Source organism: Phocoena phocoena, chromosome 16 (genome assembly GCF_963924675.1).
Source record: "Phocoena phocoena chromosome 16, mPhoPho1.1, whole genome shotgun sequence".
In the NCBI taxonomy this organism is placed as follows: domain Eukaryota; kingdom Metazoa; phylum Chordata; class Mammalia; order Artiodactyla; family Phocoenidae; genus Phocoena; species Phocoena phocoena.
In genome coordinates this window covers 80,754,778-80,771,224 of record NC_089234.1, presented here as the reverse complement: position 1 = coordinate 80,771,224, position 16,447 = coordinate 80,754,778, and the positions used below count along the sequence as shown (strand labels likewise).

General features: G+C 46.2%; 1 protein-coding gene across 1 annotated transcript in view; it reads left to right on the top strand.

Annotated features, from left to right (window-relative positions):
- DISC1 (DISC1 scaffold protein) overlaps nucleotides 1–16,447 on the top strand; it is a 288,333-nt gene that overhangs the window by 71,818 nt on the left and 200,068 nt on the right. Inside the window, exons 8-9 of the mRNA XM_065893936.1 lie at nucleotides 11,282–11,336; nucleotides 16,248–16,350. Coding sequence (XP_065750008.1) covers nucleotides 11,282–11,336; nucleotides 16,248–16,350 — 158 coding nt within the window. The remainder of the gene's footprint in view (nucleotides 1–11,281; nucleotides 11,337–16,247; nucleotides 16,351–16,447) is intronic.

Here is a 16,447-nt window from a genome sequence, read left to right as displayed (position 1 = left end):
CCATATGTGCATGGGTTTATCTCTTGGTGTTCTATCCTGTTCCATTGATCTATGTTTCTGTTTTTGTGCCAGTACCATACTGTCTTGATTACTGTAGCTTTGTAGTATGGTCTGAAGTCATGGAGCCTGATTCCTCCAGCTCTGTTTTTCTTTCTCAAGATTGCTTTGGCTATTCGGGGTCTTTTGTGTTTCCATACAAATTGTGCAATTTTTTGTTCTAGTTCTGTGAAAAATGCCATTGGTAGTTTGATAGGGATTGCATTGAATCTGTAGATTGCTTTGGGTAGTACAGTCATTTTCACAATGTTGATTCTTCCAATCCAAGGGCATGGTATATCTCTCCATCTGTTTGTATCATCTTTAATTTCTTTCATCAGTATCTTGTAGTTTTCTGCAAACAGGTATTTTGTCTCCTTAGGTAGGTTTATTCCTACGTATTTTATTCTTTTTGTTGCAGTCGTAAATGGGAGTGTTTCCTTAATTTCTCTTTCAGATTTTTCATCATTAGTGTATAGGAATGCAAGAGACTTCTGTGCATTAATTTTGTATCCTTTTGCAGTATATTTTGCGGAGGAGGCTACCGAGTGTCCAAATTCACACGGCAGTAGTGTCCTGACATCTTTGACCACTTTTGGAAATGGGGCAGAGAGAGAAAAGCTTAACACGGATGGCTTGGGAGAGAGCAGGGCTTGGAGCCAAGTGCCCATGCAAGCAATGGAAAGGTGTGCAGCTGGGCAGAGCATGGGTCATGGGTCCAAGCAAAAGAGAACACTGCCATTCCAGACCAGTGAGTTCTCTCTATGCCCCACGGATCACCTGGTGGCCCCTGAAAGGGATCGGAGCAAACGGGTCTCTAAACACGGGCAACCTCGGGAGACCACCAGGCAACTGGCTTGGGTCAGAGAGGTGGGTAGCAGTTCCAGAGACAGGAGAGCAGAAGAGGAACTGCCAGAGGAGAGGACCAGCCAGCGCCAGAGGAACAGGAAGTCTTGCTTATAAATGAAGGTGTGAACTAGGTGATGCTGGAGGTCCCTTCTGCATTTATCAATAGAACACTTTGCACTTTCAGATTTTGTGAAATAGGTTAAAATAAACTGCTTTAAAAAAAAACAGTAATTCTGTTCCTCCTAGCCCCCAAGTAAGTTCCCCTGCAACCTTCCCTGGGCAGCCCATGACCATCCCCGCTGCGGTGCTCAGGTTCTTTCTTTTCTAATGCTTATGACGAGCAGGCACTAGACATGGATGGAGCTGAAATCGCCGTGCGGCCGCTGTTCAGAATTGGGAACTCACCATTGTGTCCTCCCATTTTCTTTGGAAAGTCATTGTCACAGGCAATGGGAAATATTAATCAAGGCACAACTTGGAAGAGATGGAAAGGGTTGGAAAAGAAGGAAGAGACTTGAAACTACCACCTATCTGGGTGGGTCCAGATGCCACTCACCCTGAGAAACAGGACCCTGACTTTTGTTTTTTGTTGGGTGTGTTTGAGGAATTCAAAGCAGGAGTCTCATCTTAGTTACAGATTTTTAAAAAACCTTTATTTTGTGCTGGAGTAAATTTATTAAGATTTAAAACAAACATAGACCAAAGGAGGGTGAAAAATGGCTATATATTTTTAAATATTGCATTTTAATATTTTACGAATTCCCTGTGCTTTATTTTCTTCAAGGAGTTTACAACATTTATTATTATTTAGGTAGTTCATTTGGGAAGCTTGTAATATGTAGACTCATCCACTCCTCTTTTTTTTTTTTTTCTTTGCGGTACGCGGGCCTCTCACTGTTGTGGCCTCTCGCGTTGCGGAGCACAGGCTCCGGACGCGCAGGCTCAGCGGCCTTGGCTCACGGGCCCAGCCGCTCCGCGGCATGTGGGATCCTCCCGGACCGGGGCACGAACCCGTGTCCCCTGCATCGGCAGACGGACTCTCTACCACTGCACCATCAGGGAAGCCCCGCTCCTCTTTTATATCTTAGGTATCTGATAAATTATTTTCAACTGGAGCCTCATGGATTTTCAAAGATTGAAATGACTGTAGCTGGTTCTCCTAGCGCTGTGACTCTGGGTTAGCTCTCGGCCTATGTGAATGCATGCGGCCTATTTTAAGAGCTTTTCTTCTGGTCAATTTCAATTGTTATTTTTCATTATTGTCAACTTGAGAACTGTCCTGCGCTTAATTTCTGTGTAGTTTGGGTGTCTTCTGCAATCCTCTATTCCCTTTCACCAGACTTTCTTATTCCTGACATATCCCAAGAGTATTTTCCTGTCTGCAGGTCATATGTTTTTAGTCCCTGCTTTAACTTTTCAGATGTTAAAGGAATACACCAAAGTAAACTGCTTGTCAGACCTTGAGCTGAAGGGTTTAAGCTCTTCCAGCAGAAGTAATTCAGTTTTGCTCAGAGAGACCCTTTCCCAGCGACTGTAGCGAATACCCGCAGGTTGGGAACGCCCGCTCATTGCTGGCTGGACTTCAGTCAGTCATTACCACATCTTTTCCAAACTGCTGAAGGGCTGATTGATCTTCCCTGTGCTGCTGGGGAGGACCCAAACCCCAAACCTCTAGGTTTCCTTTAGCTCCGTGCAGGGGGCCCCTGTGCGTTATATGTGAGGGTCGTTTTTGTTACCGTACTCATCCTGGCCGCCACTGTCGTAACTACTTTGTACATCCTTTTGGGCAGATTTCCTCAGCTTCCTCTTTGAGCGGTACTGGTGTTGGTGTTTGATTCCTTATTCAGTTACTTGTTTAGTCAACTGGATGCTTTTTCTTGCTGTCTATTCATTTTGTTCATCAGCAGTCTGTTTTAGCTTTGTCAGCGGATTTCGGAAGAGCCTGAGAGAAACGTAAGGTGTAAACTGTGTCTGCAGCTTTATGTGAATACACTTGTCCTTAGCAGGTAATTAAAGATGACTCAGAAAACACCATGGACACAGAGCAGAAAGTAAAACCTTTTGGGTAAACTTCAGAATTAGGGAAAGTATACGTGCTTAGAAATGTAGAAGAAACAACATATATTAAAAAAAAATTAGGGTTAAATGGAAACGTAAGCATTTCTTTTAAAAACCCTGGGAAAGATGGGATATTAGTTACGAAGTAGGCAGAATTAGGGGGACAGTGGTTGAAATGGAAATCTGATGTTGCCTTTGGATCGCTTAACAGAATAAACCCAGAGGCAGGATCGTATTCCCCCTGGATCAAATTGTAGTGTTTGAAGGATTGAACTCAACGGGAGTTGTGTGGAGAAAAGCTCTAGAGGCCCAAGAATTGAAATCTTTTTGAATGTTAAAATACATTAGTGTATTTTACACAATGTATTTTACAAAATACACAAATATTTTACATAACATTTGTGTTATGACAGTAGTTGCAAATCTGGTGCCATCTTGGTTACCAGTCTTCAGAAAATAAGAGGCCAGTGTTTTATTTTCTGATTGTGTGTAAAAAGTTATCTTTGAACAACTTGGGAGGAAGGAGTAGAAAGGAGAGTAGTTATGATCTAAACATAAGGCTGCTCTCTGTTTTTGTCTCCTGTTGTTTTTATTTATTGGACAGCTAAAAGCTATTTCAGGCACATGTCTGTAAGTCACAATGGTTTTGGCCTATGCATTACAGTTTCAGTTTGGAATAGAATTGTTTGAGAGGAGGTGAGAAAGAGCTGGTTGAATTAACACTTGGAATATTTGGATAAGCCAAATACCAGATTCACCAGCTCAGAATAAAGCTGTGATTCTTGATGGAACTGGACTTAGATGCAAGCTGTGACTCTGTAAAGTCGGGCAGAGTTTCTCAGTGGAGACGGGAATTGACAAGAGATGGCCTGGGACCAGGGCGCGCGCGCGCGCGTGTGTGTGTATGCACGCGCGCGTGCATGCCTGTGTGCACTATTTCATTCCTCTCAGCTAATTTGGGAAATTATGCAAATTCAGTATTCGGGCTCTTTCCTCTGCTGTATCTTCACGTCACACCTTGACCTCAGGAAGTCTTTTTTAAGAAATTGGAAATCCTTGCGTTTAATCTCTCTCTCCCAGCTATCCCTTCTAGGAGTGCTTATATGAGCTACATAGACGTATTTTATTAAAAAGAGTTTATGACCTAATCACATGTGACATCTCAGTGTCGGTTTGCTGAGTCAGTTGGAGAATTTGGACTTTACCACAGAGACTCAAAAGCAGCGGAGTGAGGTATCCTCGTTCAAGTTGAGACCCAGGATCCCTGAAATTCGGAGAAATGTTCTGTAAGGATATGAGTCACTAATGCGATCCAGATTCAGAGGAAGCATCAAAAGGCTAAAAGTGCAAGTATTTGTCTGGCCAGTTTTGCTCTGGTTCTTTCATTTTATCTCCCCAGCTTGGGCCAGAGAGGAAAACCTCCAATATATTACTTAAAAATTCACGGGCTGATTTTTGTCAGATTACTCAGAAATATTTATTAGTGTAATATAGGTTTGGCTATCTGTAGAAATGATTTATTAAAAAGTGTTTCTATACTTCATTCCGCCCAAGGTCCCCAGAACATTAGCTAGCTGTTCGACGAGCATGAATCGGTCTGTCCTGTGTGTGGCTCCCGTCCCCCCTACTGAAATGCACAGAGATTCCGTGCTGTACCCAAGGTGACAAAGACGGTCCACGGGGTGCCAGCCCTTGGTACAAATCTCTCTCCACTGCATGCAGCCTTTCCCAAGAGTAAATGTCTCGGACGGCCAGCTTGGTAGCATTTACAGCCACAGAGAATGGCTTGCTTCTGATGACTACATGTGTCCCATCGTGCCTTTATGAGATCATCTGAAGCTTGGAGAAGTTCTTGGCCTTTTTGTTGTCTGTGCCCCATCTATGCCCCACTGGTGACGTGTGACGTTATCAGCTGTGAGGAGAGAAGGGTCGAAGGAAGGAAAAAGCCAAGCAGATAAAATCCTGCATTTCCTAGAGCCGTTTTCGCTGTCATTTTCTTAACCACTTGCCCCTGACAGAAGGTTAGAGGCCTGAGTAATAATTGGCAACGTTGTTAATGTCAGGGATTCCTGTATACGTGTATGTATTTTAATTTGAGACCCAAGTAGCGCGTATGCCAGGGCAGCTGTCATTTTGCCCTTTATGTTATTTCTAGTTTGCTTCGGTAACAATCTCTCATTCTTAAACTTATTTTTAGTAAACAAGGCACAGGGGATGGAACTGGGGACGAGGACAGGGGACAGGGAGAAGACTGGAAATGAAACTGACATTCCTCCTCCTGTAGCTTTTTGCTGAAATGGGACTTCAGCGCACAGCCAGGTATACACCCACAGGAAGACGGACGGGCAGCGGCCGGCAGACAGCAGACTTTCTGCACAATTCTGTTCTGAGGGCTGAAACAGTCGTGTCTCGCTTAGTAAAAATGACAGTAAAAATGGCCTATATTTCTGCCTCTGTCACTGATGTTGTCTGGTACTTTACATGAGCTGTGTGTTTTTTAGATTCTCCAGATGTCTACAAATAACATAACATTAGCAGAAGAATCTTGAGTGGTAGAACAGTAAAGGAATACTGGATGGTAGGACTGGGACGTTCTCAGAAGTCACCTGCTCCAGCTTCCTCGCTTTGCAGGTGAGGAGGTTCTGTAGAAAGCGAGTGGGGTGATAGTGGAATTCTCTGTGTGCCATTACTATTCTTTTGCATCAGAGGTTGGACAAGAGTAGCAATAGGATTCGTCCTCCAAAGGCTTGTCTTTGGGGGTGCGTGTGTGGTTGGCATCCTGGCTGTGGGTTTAATGCTGATGGCCGAGGCTGGTGCTGAGGGCGGCGGTGGCTGGCTTCCCGGGGGTGGGAACAAGCATAACAAATTGGGGAAGAGCACACGGGCGGTTTCTCGAGGACGTGAACACAGAGGAGTCCTCCAGGCCCCCTGACATCACGGCCCAGAGCAGTGGAACTCCTGACTTGTCTTCCCATCGTGAGGTCTGTCCCGCACCGTGACGGGACCCCTGGCCTGCATGTCCAAGAACTATCCACACCTTCCAGGTAGCCAGTGCTTGACCACTGCAGTGTGGTCCACCCTTGGGAGCAAGGCCTTGAGAAGAGGCCCTGGCGGGAAGCAGGCTCGCAGCTCTTTGGGAAGGCACTTCTGGTCTTGGCTGCCTGGAGCAGCTCTGGGTGGGTATGTACCTTTGACCCTGGGGATGCTTCACTCCAGGATTAAGGAGATCAGGCAGAGGCCTCTGTTGCCTGGATCTATGAGAGGTGTTGAAAGTATTACTGCGAGAGAGTACGGATTCAAGTTTCTTATGAGCCTTTGAGTTATGCTTCCCTAAGTGACAGCATCTGGAGAAACAGGGTGTAAAGAGTTAGTCACTCTTGGACTAGGACCTGGGATTCTGTAACCAAATAGTTGCCCAATGCAGCTATAGGCTTTTGAGGAAGATTAGCAAGGTGCTCTAAGCACAGTCACTCTGAATTTTGTAGAGTGACCCTCTGGTCTCAGCAGTTTATCAGCAGTGAGGGCTCACTTAGCATTGGATGGAGGTGGGCTCCAGGCTGAGACCTCCGGGTGCCCTCTGCACAGCCATGGACCTTACTTCCGGCCTCTGGCTCTCCACGTGTCTCCCTTCCCTCGCCAGTCTGTATTAATTTGTTAGCGCTGCCATAACAAAGTACTGCAGATGGGTGGCTTAAACACAGACGTTTATTGTGGTTAGATGTCCAAGATCAAGGTGACGGTGGGCGAGGGCTTTGAGTGAAGGATCTGTCCCAAGTCTCTCCTTGGCTTGTAGATGACCATCTTCTCCCTGTGTCTTTGCACACTGTCTTTCCTCCACGTGTGCTTCTGAATCCAGATTCTCTGCCAGTCATATGGGCGCGGGACCCACCCTAGCAACTCGTCTTAACTAGTTACGTTTGCAGTGACCCTGTTTCCAAGTAAGGTGACATTCTGAGATTGGGGGGGGGTAGCTCTTTAACATAGGACTTTAACACAATTCAACCCGTACACAGTCTATGAAAAGAAACCATCCAAAACAGATAAGTCAAAGTGGGCAGGACTTCTAGGAGATGGGATTTAGATGCACTTAAGTAGTCAGCCTGGGCTCCCTGAGGGGTTAGAGTAGAGTAAGGACTGGAAGGTAGGAGGGAGTTGGCCTGGTGTGTGTCTAGGTGGGGGGCGGTCGTGCATCCAGGCAGAGGGGTCTGCGCCAGCCAAGGTGGATTCGAGGCACGTCAGGAGGCCTCTGTGGCCGGGCAGAGCGAGCAAAGGAGGTTGTCGTAGGAGACGAGGTCAGAGAGGTGATGGGAGATGGGCCGTGTTGGTCCTCGTTGGATGTGGCTTTATCTGGGTGCATTAGAGAAGGGATTTGCACTGCAGTGCTTGAGAAGTCTCGCTCTGGCTACTGGCTTAAGAATAAACTGTAGAGGGGTGAGGGCAAAAGCAGGGGACCAGTTCAGAGGCCACTGCGGCATTTCAGAGGAGGGTGTCCATGGCTTGGGCCAGCATGGCAGCAGCAGAGGTGCTCCTCTGGTTGGACCTTTCTTCCTCAGAGCTGTGTCTCACCCTGAGTCATTGAACCCAAATTATCTGGCTGATGTGCTTCCCTATAAATGTCTCGTTCTGGCCCTTGGCCAAGTCTCGGCTTGTACTGTTTAGATTAGTTACTATGACTGACTTCAATTCCACTTGCCGTCTAATGATTGCTGGAAAGCAGTCTGTCCCTCCCCATATCGAATGTTTTATTATTGATATTTGTGACATCCATGGGAGTGTTTTTCTTGTGATACTGCAGGAGGATTTATGGGAGCCCCTTTGCACACCTAACCTGAAGCTAAGGCATTTGAGAGCTTCTGTACTAACCCAATGGCCCCATAATCATTTTTTAAAAACTCAAAGACATTCTCACATACAACTTTCCTATAGCCACCGGTGTAGTCTTTAGCGCCTACACTATAAGACAAGAATATTTACACTCTATGGTTGGAGGGGCTCTCAGTCTCCCACTTGGGTGGGTTGAAAATGAAACCATCTATTAGTCTGAAGCAAACAGAAGAGCCATCTCGTCTCATGTCATCCGGTGGCTGCCACACAGTGTATACTTTTCTTTGGACCCTGGAGCACCAGTGTGTAGAATCTTAATAACACACGTGATTAACCGTACTATTGAAAATGGAAAATCCCACATGAATTAGTTTGCTAGGGCTGCCATGACGAAGTACCACAGACTGTGGAGCTTAAACACAGTTCTGGAGGCTGGAAGTCCAAGATCAAAGCGTGGGCAGCATTGGCTCCTTCCGAGGCCGTGAGGGAAGGATCGGCTCCAGGCGTCTCTCTTTGGCTCGTAAATGACCGTCTTCTCCACGTGTCTCTATGTGTGAGGCTGGGAAAGCCTATTTATAAGATGCTATTATTCTTATTATTTTAAATTAATTGATTTTTTATTGCAGTATAGCTGATTTACAATGTTGTGTTAGTTTCGGGTGTACAGCAAAGCGATTCAGTTATACGTATATATCAATACATTCTGTTTCAAACTCTTTTCCCATATAGGTTATTACAAGATACTGAGTAGAGTTCCCCGTGCTATGCAGTAGGTTCTTGCTGTTTTATCTATTTTATATATAGTCGTGTTTATGTGTTAATCCCAAATTGCTAATTTATCCCTCTCCCCCAGCTTTCCCCTTTGGTAACCATAAGTTTGTTTTCTAAGTCTGTTGTTGGTTTGTAAATAAGTTCATTTGTATCTTTTTTTTTAGATTCCACATTAAAAAAAAGATACTATTAAATATAGGATCAATTTTGTGGAAAACCGTTTATTGAGAAGGTATTAGTTGAATGAACTCCTATGAACCTGACAAAGGCTGTGCGTTTCTGCCCAAGTCTGGAGACCTGACAGCACCAGCACAGAGTGGCGCTGCCACTAGAACCAATAGGGGCCCCTCTCGGGTATCCTTTGCCCGTCTCTCCCCAGCAGTTCCAGCGTCTTGGTCAGCTCCCCGCTCTAGACGTTAGCCTGCCCTTCAGACCTACCTCCCTTCAAAAGACCCAATCTCCATGCAGCCAGTGTCTAGAATTCTCCGGGCGGGATCCCACTGTTCCCGTCGATCACACTGATTTTCGTCATACCGCGACTCCTGGATTCAGAAAAATCTGCTGCCACATGCCCGGCGGTTTGTCATCTGGGCTGACCTCAGCTTCCCTGGGACACCCTCCTCTGCTCAGCGTAGGTCTAAAGCGGGGATGACTTTGCTTAGAATGTTCCTGCACCCGTTGCAGGGCATTTGCAAATGAAATGAGCTTGCCTGTGCTCCGAAATCACAGATTGGTGGAGGTGATGACATTCAAAACCAGTTCTGAGAGTTGAAGGAATCGGCAGCAATCAGTACATTGGCAACCAAGCTCCGACACTTTGCAATCCCTGCACGGGAGCTTTTCCTGACACCCCCCAAGACCCCAGAAAACCTGACCTTCCCCTTTTGCAGCTCACAGGGTAACTAAGTGACCACTTCCCTTCTCGTACCTGTAACTGTTTTTTTTGAAGGGGGGCTCCCATCTAGCAGCATTGAGGAGTTGAGGGCAAGAGCCTTGTCTTCATGCTCCAAGTTTCTGACTTACAAGGTGCCGTATAGATAAGGGGAGAGTTAATGCGTTTGTGAAGGAGTGGATGAGTGCAGAGCTCTAGATCAGATGCCCTCACTGCTTTTCCTTTCCTTGTTGACTTCTGTCCTCTGTGCAGCCCTTAGACCTCACAAATTTTGCTCAAGGTGCCTGCCTGGTTTGTCGCACTCAGTGTTTCTTCCTCTAAATCCCTTCTCACATTGTTGCTCAGAACATTGCCATTAATTTTGTCTTAATTATTGACACACGAGCCAGTCTTTGTGTGTGCCTGGGAAAGCCTTTTTATGAGATACTATCATTATTATTTTTTAAATTAATTTACTTTTAAAATTGAAGTATAGTTGATTTACAGTGTGTTCGTTTCAGGTGTACAGCATTTCGCTGATCAAAATGCCATTACTTTTCCAGAACAAACCCCCGTTTCTTTCCTATTGCTCTCCTGCTCAGAAATGGTATGGCTTCCCATTGGCTGTGGGCTAAAGCTCAGAACTCCTTAGCCTGGCATTCAGTACTGACGATGGATAGTCCTTTATATTCCTTTAAAAATTATTTGAGTTGTAAATATCCCAAACACTTGGAAAAATGTGACAGATACTCATTTACCTACCATGGAGATTAAACAAATACTAGCATTTTCCCCACTTATTTTCCTAAATAAATAAATAAAGAAACATCACAGATGCAGGTAGACCTCCTGTTCCTGTCCCTGCCCCCATCACTCCCCTTTTTACCTTTATCTCTCACAATTCACCCTTGTGAACCTCTGGCCAGTTGGATTCCTCTTCCTGGAATTTCCCTCTCCCTCCTTTACCTTTGAGGCCCAGTTCACTTTCCACCTCTTCCAGGGAGCTTTCCCGTCGATCCCCTAGTTTTCTAAATCGCTACACAAGTTATTGTCCTGTTGCTCACTTGGGGACTATATACCGCCTGTGACAGTTCTAATGTAGCAGTTTGATTCTAGTATTGGGTCTCTATTCCCCTTATCGTAACTTTTCCGTCTAGCTTATGTTATAGATGACCGCGTATACTTCTTCTCCTTTAGAGAACAACGCTGGGAATAATAAAGTCTGAGCGTTAGTTTCATTCATTCATTTGTTCATTCGTTCACTCTGCAGATGTTGACTGAGCGCCCATCTGTAAGCTCCAGGAATTATCTTAAGCACTGAGGATACAGGAGCGGACACAAGGGGATGTGGGTAGTTGCTGCAGTTGTGGAGCTCTTATTCCAAAGCGGGGAAGAGAGAAATTCCATGAGTAAATAAATATGTTAAGATGCATAGAGCTAAGGAGAAAAAAGAAGCAGGGGAAACATATTGGTTAAGATGTACAGTAAACCCGAATAGATAATCCTGGATTACCTGCCTGTGAAACAGTACCCTGCGTAGACCATCCTTCTTGGAAGGTAGTTGTAGGAGTGGAATTTAATCCTTTGCTGCTAGGAGCACGTCTGGGTTGTTCATTCTGTCAGTAGAAGTGCACTATAGAAACGATAACAGATCTTAATACCAGCCTAAGTAGAGAATAATTAGGGAGGGAAAAATCTGCTTCTTAGTGACCTATTAATTACAGTCAAATGGAACCAATTTGGCATTGTCTTTGCTACGGTACTTCTTCAGCCATTAGGCTGATGCAAGGTTCACTGTTTCTCAGTGTTCCTACGTGGGGTGGGACTGAACTGTTACCAAGAAGACCAATGTCCTCTTTCTAATTCTTCTAGCCTCCAGGAAAGGATAAAATCCCTCAGCTTGTCACTTAAGGAGATCACTGCTAAGGTAAGTACCTTTCCATGCCCACTTTCTAAAGACGTCTCTGAAGTTTCCTTTTGACTTAATTTGATGTCACAGAACATCTGCGCTCTGGACAAAATAACAGACTTGGCAAAGCCATTCTACAGGCCCAAGCGATGAGCCAGCCAAGAGAGCCAGGGCCGAGGGCTGCTCCCATGGTGGAGGGCCTGACTGTGGTCCCTAGGGACTGACGGCCTTGGCCTTTGCTTCAGCAGGAGCTGCAGTGCGGGGCAAGGGCAGATGATTCCTGCTGTGCAGTCCGATGCCTTTGCTTGAGAGGCTTCCAGGACGGCAGTGAACTGAGCAGTTAATTACATTTCCTTCGGGAAGGGCAGGGTTCACGTTTCTCACAAACAGACGGGACGTGGTATAGTAGATGATTATCTTTTGTTTTTCAAAGTTAAATGGACTTCAAAATCATTTTGCCTATTTTATCTGCTATCTGTACTTCATTTCAGACCTTGGTTTGTGTAGTGATAGAGGCCTCCTTCCTTGTTATTCCCTGGGAGCACCTCCTCAATTCACTTAAGTAGTCTGTGTCTGGTTACTTAGGAAAACCACAGTTTGCAAAACAAAACCCTTCCTTGCAGAGATACTTAGACCCCACCCGACTTACTGCCAAACTGTGAAGTAGGATCAATTACCCTGTAACTTATTGGTAGAGGTGAGGCTGAGAGCTAGGTCTTAATCATTAACGATTTGTGTTAGGTTTGGGAACCAGGGCGGTTATAAGATAGTTGAAATGTGAAAAGAACAGGTTTCTGAGCGGAGAGCAAAGCAGACAAGAGTCTGCTGGCCTGGAAGGAAGCTTTTCTTGTTCTCGGTTCCCCGGGGAACAGAGCAGGAAGACCTTCTGGGGTCTTGGAAACCCTAGCTGAGCCGAGATGGGGTATGTGTTGTTGGCAAAAATGTCCACAGCGGCTCTGGTCCTTTTCCCAGTGTTTGTGTCTAATTCGTTTCTGAAAAAAACATTAAATGATTTTGCTGAAAATCACACAGCAGCAGTTTGATGGGCAGTTCTGCCCTGCACGGAAGGAGAGCTTCCTGTGAGGACTGTCTTGCTGGTTTGCCGGTTAGTTGGACGGCATTGGGCCCTGGAACCACGGAATACTTGAAGCCCGCCCTGCCTTCCTGGAGAACCAGAGAACCGCCCAGGGGTGCTTACCCAGAGAGGAAGGGCGGGACGAGACTCAAGGCCGTGCGGGGACCTGAATCCACAGGCAGAACTCGGGAAGGGGCTTTATCTCAGGCTCCCAGGCTGAGCGCGGTGGAGACCTTGCCCCCTGCCCAGCTGCAGGTCAAGGACGACTGGCTTGGTTCACCAGTTTTGTTTAAACTTTTTTTTTTTTAATTTATTTTATTTTTGGCTGTGTTGGGTCTTCATTGCTGCGTGCGGGCTTTCTCTAGTTGCAGTGAGCGGGGGCTACTCTTCGTTGCAGTGCGCAGGCTTCTCATTGCGGTGCCTTCTCTTGTTGCGGGGCACGGGCTCTAGGCGCGTGGGCTTCAGTAGTTGTGGCACGCGGGCTCAGTAGTTGTGGCTCGTGGGCTCTCGAGCGCAGGCTCAGTAGTTGTGGCACGTGGGCTTAGTTGCTCCGCGGCATGTGGGATCTTCCTGGACCAGGGCTCGAACCCATGTCCCCTGCGTCGGCAGGCGGATTCTTAACCACTGCGCCACCAGGGAAGCCCCACCAGTTTTATTGTACGAGGCAGGAGGGGATGCTGGAGAGCAGGCCTGAATTTCTGCCTTATAAGTGACGGTGATGTCGCCCACTGGCATTCGTGCCCTAGCTGCCACTGTGACCTCGAGGTGGAGCCAGTGGGGAGGTGAGGCGAGACCAAAGCTCCCGGGATGGGGGCGGTGGTGGAGGTGTCCTCCTGAATTTCCTACTGTAAACTGTGCCATTTATCAGGTGTGTCCTAATTTCTGTGTAGTACTCATATGTGGAAGGACTCTTGGGTTTGGGTTTACTGAGCATCAGACCCTACTGTGTGTGTGTAACACAAATGAGTCTCTATCCCAGCAGTGAGGGTGCAGGTGTGCATAATATGTAACACAGATGGTGTTTATCTGTGTGTGCTTTCTATGACATTTTATATTGTGTACACACACCCATAGGCATATGCACACGACCTTGGGATTTGTTGATCATCTCCAGCTACGGTGGCTCAGATGCCAGAAGTGGTTTGTTTCGTTTGCACCCTTTCTCTAATACGTTTACAAAAACTTACAATTCCCTTGCTTTTCCCTAAAATTAAGGAACGCATGCCTAAGGTTTTAAAGTGTAAACTTAAAAGCTCCATTTCATAATGAGTTCCTCAGGGTCCAATTTAATTTGGAATTAGAAAGGAGATGCAGATTTTCTGGGGCACACGTGCGTGCGCGCACGTGTGTGTATATAGGTGGGTGTGTACACGTGCACATACATGAATGCGTGTGTGTATGGTGGGGGACATATGTTAGTCTAGAGAGAATTAGAACAAAACTGCCCAGTCACACGCAACAACTTTCTCTCCCCTCTGGACTGGTGACCTTGAGGTAAAAGTCGCAGTTTGGCCCAGTTTTCTTTCTTCAGTGAATTAGACACAGTAATCTGATATTCTTTCAAATCCTTTCTCAAAGAGAGCTGGCACCTGCCTTCCACTCATTACATTTTTTCAACTCTTACGGGTTCCCCAAACCAAAGGTAATTAGGGGATAAATGAGATGGAAGAAAGCATTGGAAATAAATGGGGTATCCGGAGGTTGGTAGATATTAGATTACATCCAGCCGTGCCTGAAAGAATGTACATTGCAATTTAATAAGAAGATTTAGAGGTGGTTTCATATTAATAGTGACAGATTGCTCAACAAAATAGAAATGGACCCAGTTATGATTAAGAGAGACTGCGAGCTGAAACCAGAAATACTGGATGTACTTGGATGAGGCAAAACAATTGTGGCTGGTGTTACGGGGTTGACAGAAATGTCCTGGGACTTCTGGTGACAGGCTTAGACCAATGGGAGGGGCCGTGCCCATCCCTGGCCTTGAGCCCGTGAGACTTGGTGCCGGGGCGGGTGTCCTGACACACCCTGACAAACCTCAGGACTGTTGAGAGGGGGTCTCCAGATGAATGGCTTTGGATGATGGTTGCCCAGCTCTCCTGGTACGAGCTTTGGGGTAGAGGCCTCCACGCTGTCTCCTTCACACAGAAAGTAAGTTTTAAAAAGAGATGGGGGAAATTACAGCTGCTTAATGGAAAAGAACATGTTGAAGGCCATGGGGGAAATGGTGTCACATTTTAGGCAGGGTGGGTGAGGTCTGCGTTGATTCTAGAAACAATCTCCATTTCAGTCTGCGGTACACAAAGCATTTCAAGTTGATGGTATCTAGCAAGATCTGGAAACTTCTGGGGAGATTACGTTTTACATTTTCTCTGGGCTCTGTGAACCCAACTGGGTTAATTTTAGTGTCGGAATGGAATTTAAGGTTGTTAGCAAGAAAAGAGGGATGCTTCTAGGTAACATCCTTTGTGGGCTCCCCCCAAATGTCTCCACATATGTGTTCATTGTTATTCAACTGTGCTCTGTGCTTTTGTTGCACTGGAGATTTTTTTTAGGTAGCTCATTAACCTCAGTATAGATAGCAATTGAATATGAGGTTTCTGCTTTAAATAAAAGAAAAAAATTGTGATAGTTTAACTTCGAACAAATACAGAATGACCTAAGACATCTGGAAAAAGAAACTGAGATTTAAGATTTTTGTTTTTCTTTTTTTTTAAAACAAGAAACATGTAGGAAGTGAAATGATAAAACCTGTAAACCTCCTTGAGATCTACTTGTCTCTTTCTGCAAATCTGATGTCCCAGCAAGTATCTGCCCTCGAGTATTATCAGACAACGTCGACTAGGAACGCTCTGCCCTTGATTGTAACATCTGTGTACCATTTTTGCCTGCCTACTACGTGCTAGACACAGATCAAAATCCCTGCTTCCATAGCACGTATCCTACCCAGAAAGGCAATAAAAAAACAAGGGAAGAAAGACAGTGTGTCAGCTGGAGAGAGCGCTATGGATAAACATCCAGCAGGGGACAGGTGGAAGGGGAGGGAGGGCCGAGGGCTTGCTGCTTTTTTGTGGGTAACCGGCAAGGCCCTTCTTCCCAGGGCAGAGCCCTGAGGGCTGTGAGTGAACTGAATCACCAGGGACAAGCTGAGCCGCTCAGAAGGAAGGAGTAAGAATGCAGAGGCCCTGGGAGGGAGCAGGCAGAGGGCTTGAGTTATTTTAGTTTGTGGTTGTGCTCTGTTGTGTGAGTGCATCTCAGTTTTGTGTTCAGGTGTGTGAGAGCTGTAGGATCTATGCTGGGAATATGCCAGTGCCTGCTTTATTTAGCCCTTCCTCCCTCCCTTCCCTTCTTCCATCCTTCCTTCCTTCCTTTATGCATTGCTTGCTTTTTAAGAACTCTCCTGCGGTTACTCTTTTTTTAAAATATAAATTTGTTTATTTATTTATTTATGGCTGTGTTGGGTCTTCGTTGCTGCGGGCGGGCTTTCTCTAGTTGTGGCGAGCGGGGGCTACTCTTCGTTGTGGTGTGCGGGCTTCTCATTGCGGTGGCTTCTCTTGTTGTGGAGCACGGGCCCTAGGCGCATGGGCTTCAGTAGTTGTGGCATGTGGGCTCAGTAGTTGTGGCTTGTGGGCTTCGTTGGTCCGTGGCATGTGGGATCTTCCCGGACCAGGGCTCGAACCCGTGTCCCCTGCATTGGCAGGCGGATTCTTAACCACTGTGCCACCAGGGAGGTCCCCAGTTACTCTTTATCACTCCCTTTATTACTTATAAACTCAGGAATCTGTCTGGCGCTCTGTTGCCCTCTGACTTTTACGTAAATACATGATGACTCATGGCTGTCTCTCTCCCTCTAGGTGTGTATGAGCGAAAGACTCTGCAGTGCCCTGAGGAAGAAAGTTAACGATATTGAAACCCAACTGCCGGCGTTGCTTGAAGCCAAAGTGCTTGCCATCTCAGGTACCTGGGGGCAGAGGGACCATGGGAGGCAGTTGGAGCGAGTGATGACAACTGCCGCGTCCGTACCTTGTCTTGGATTAACATTCTACCTGTAACT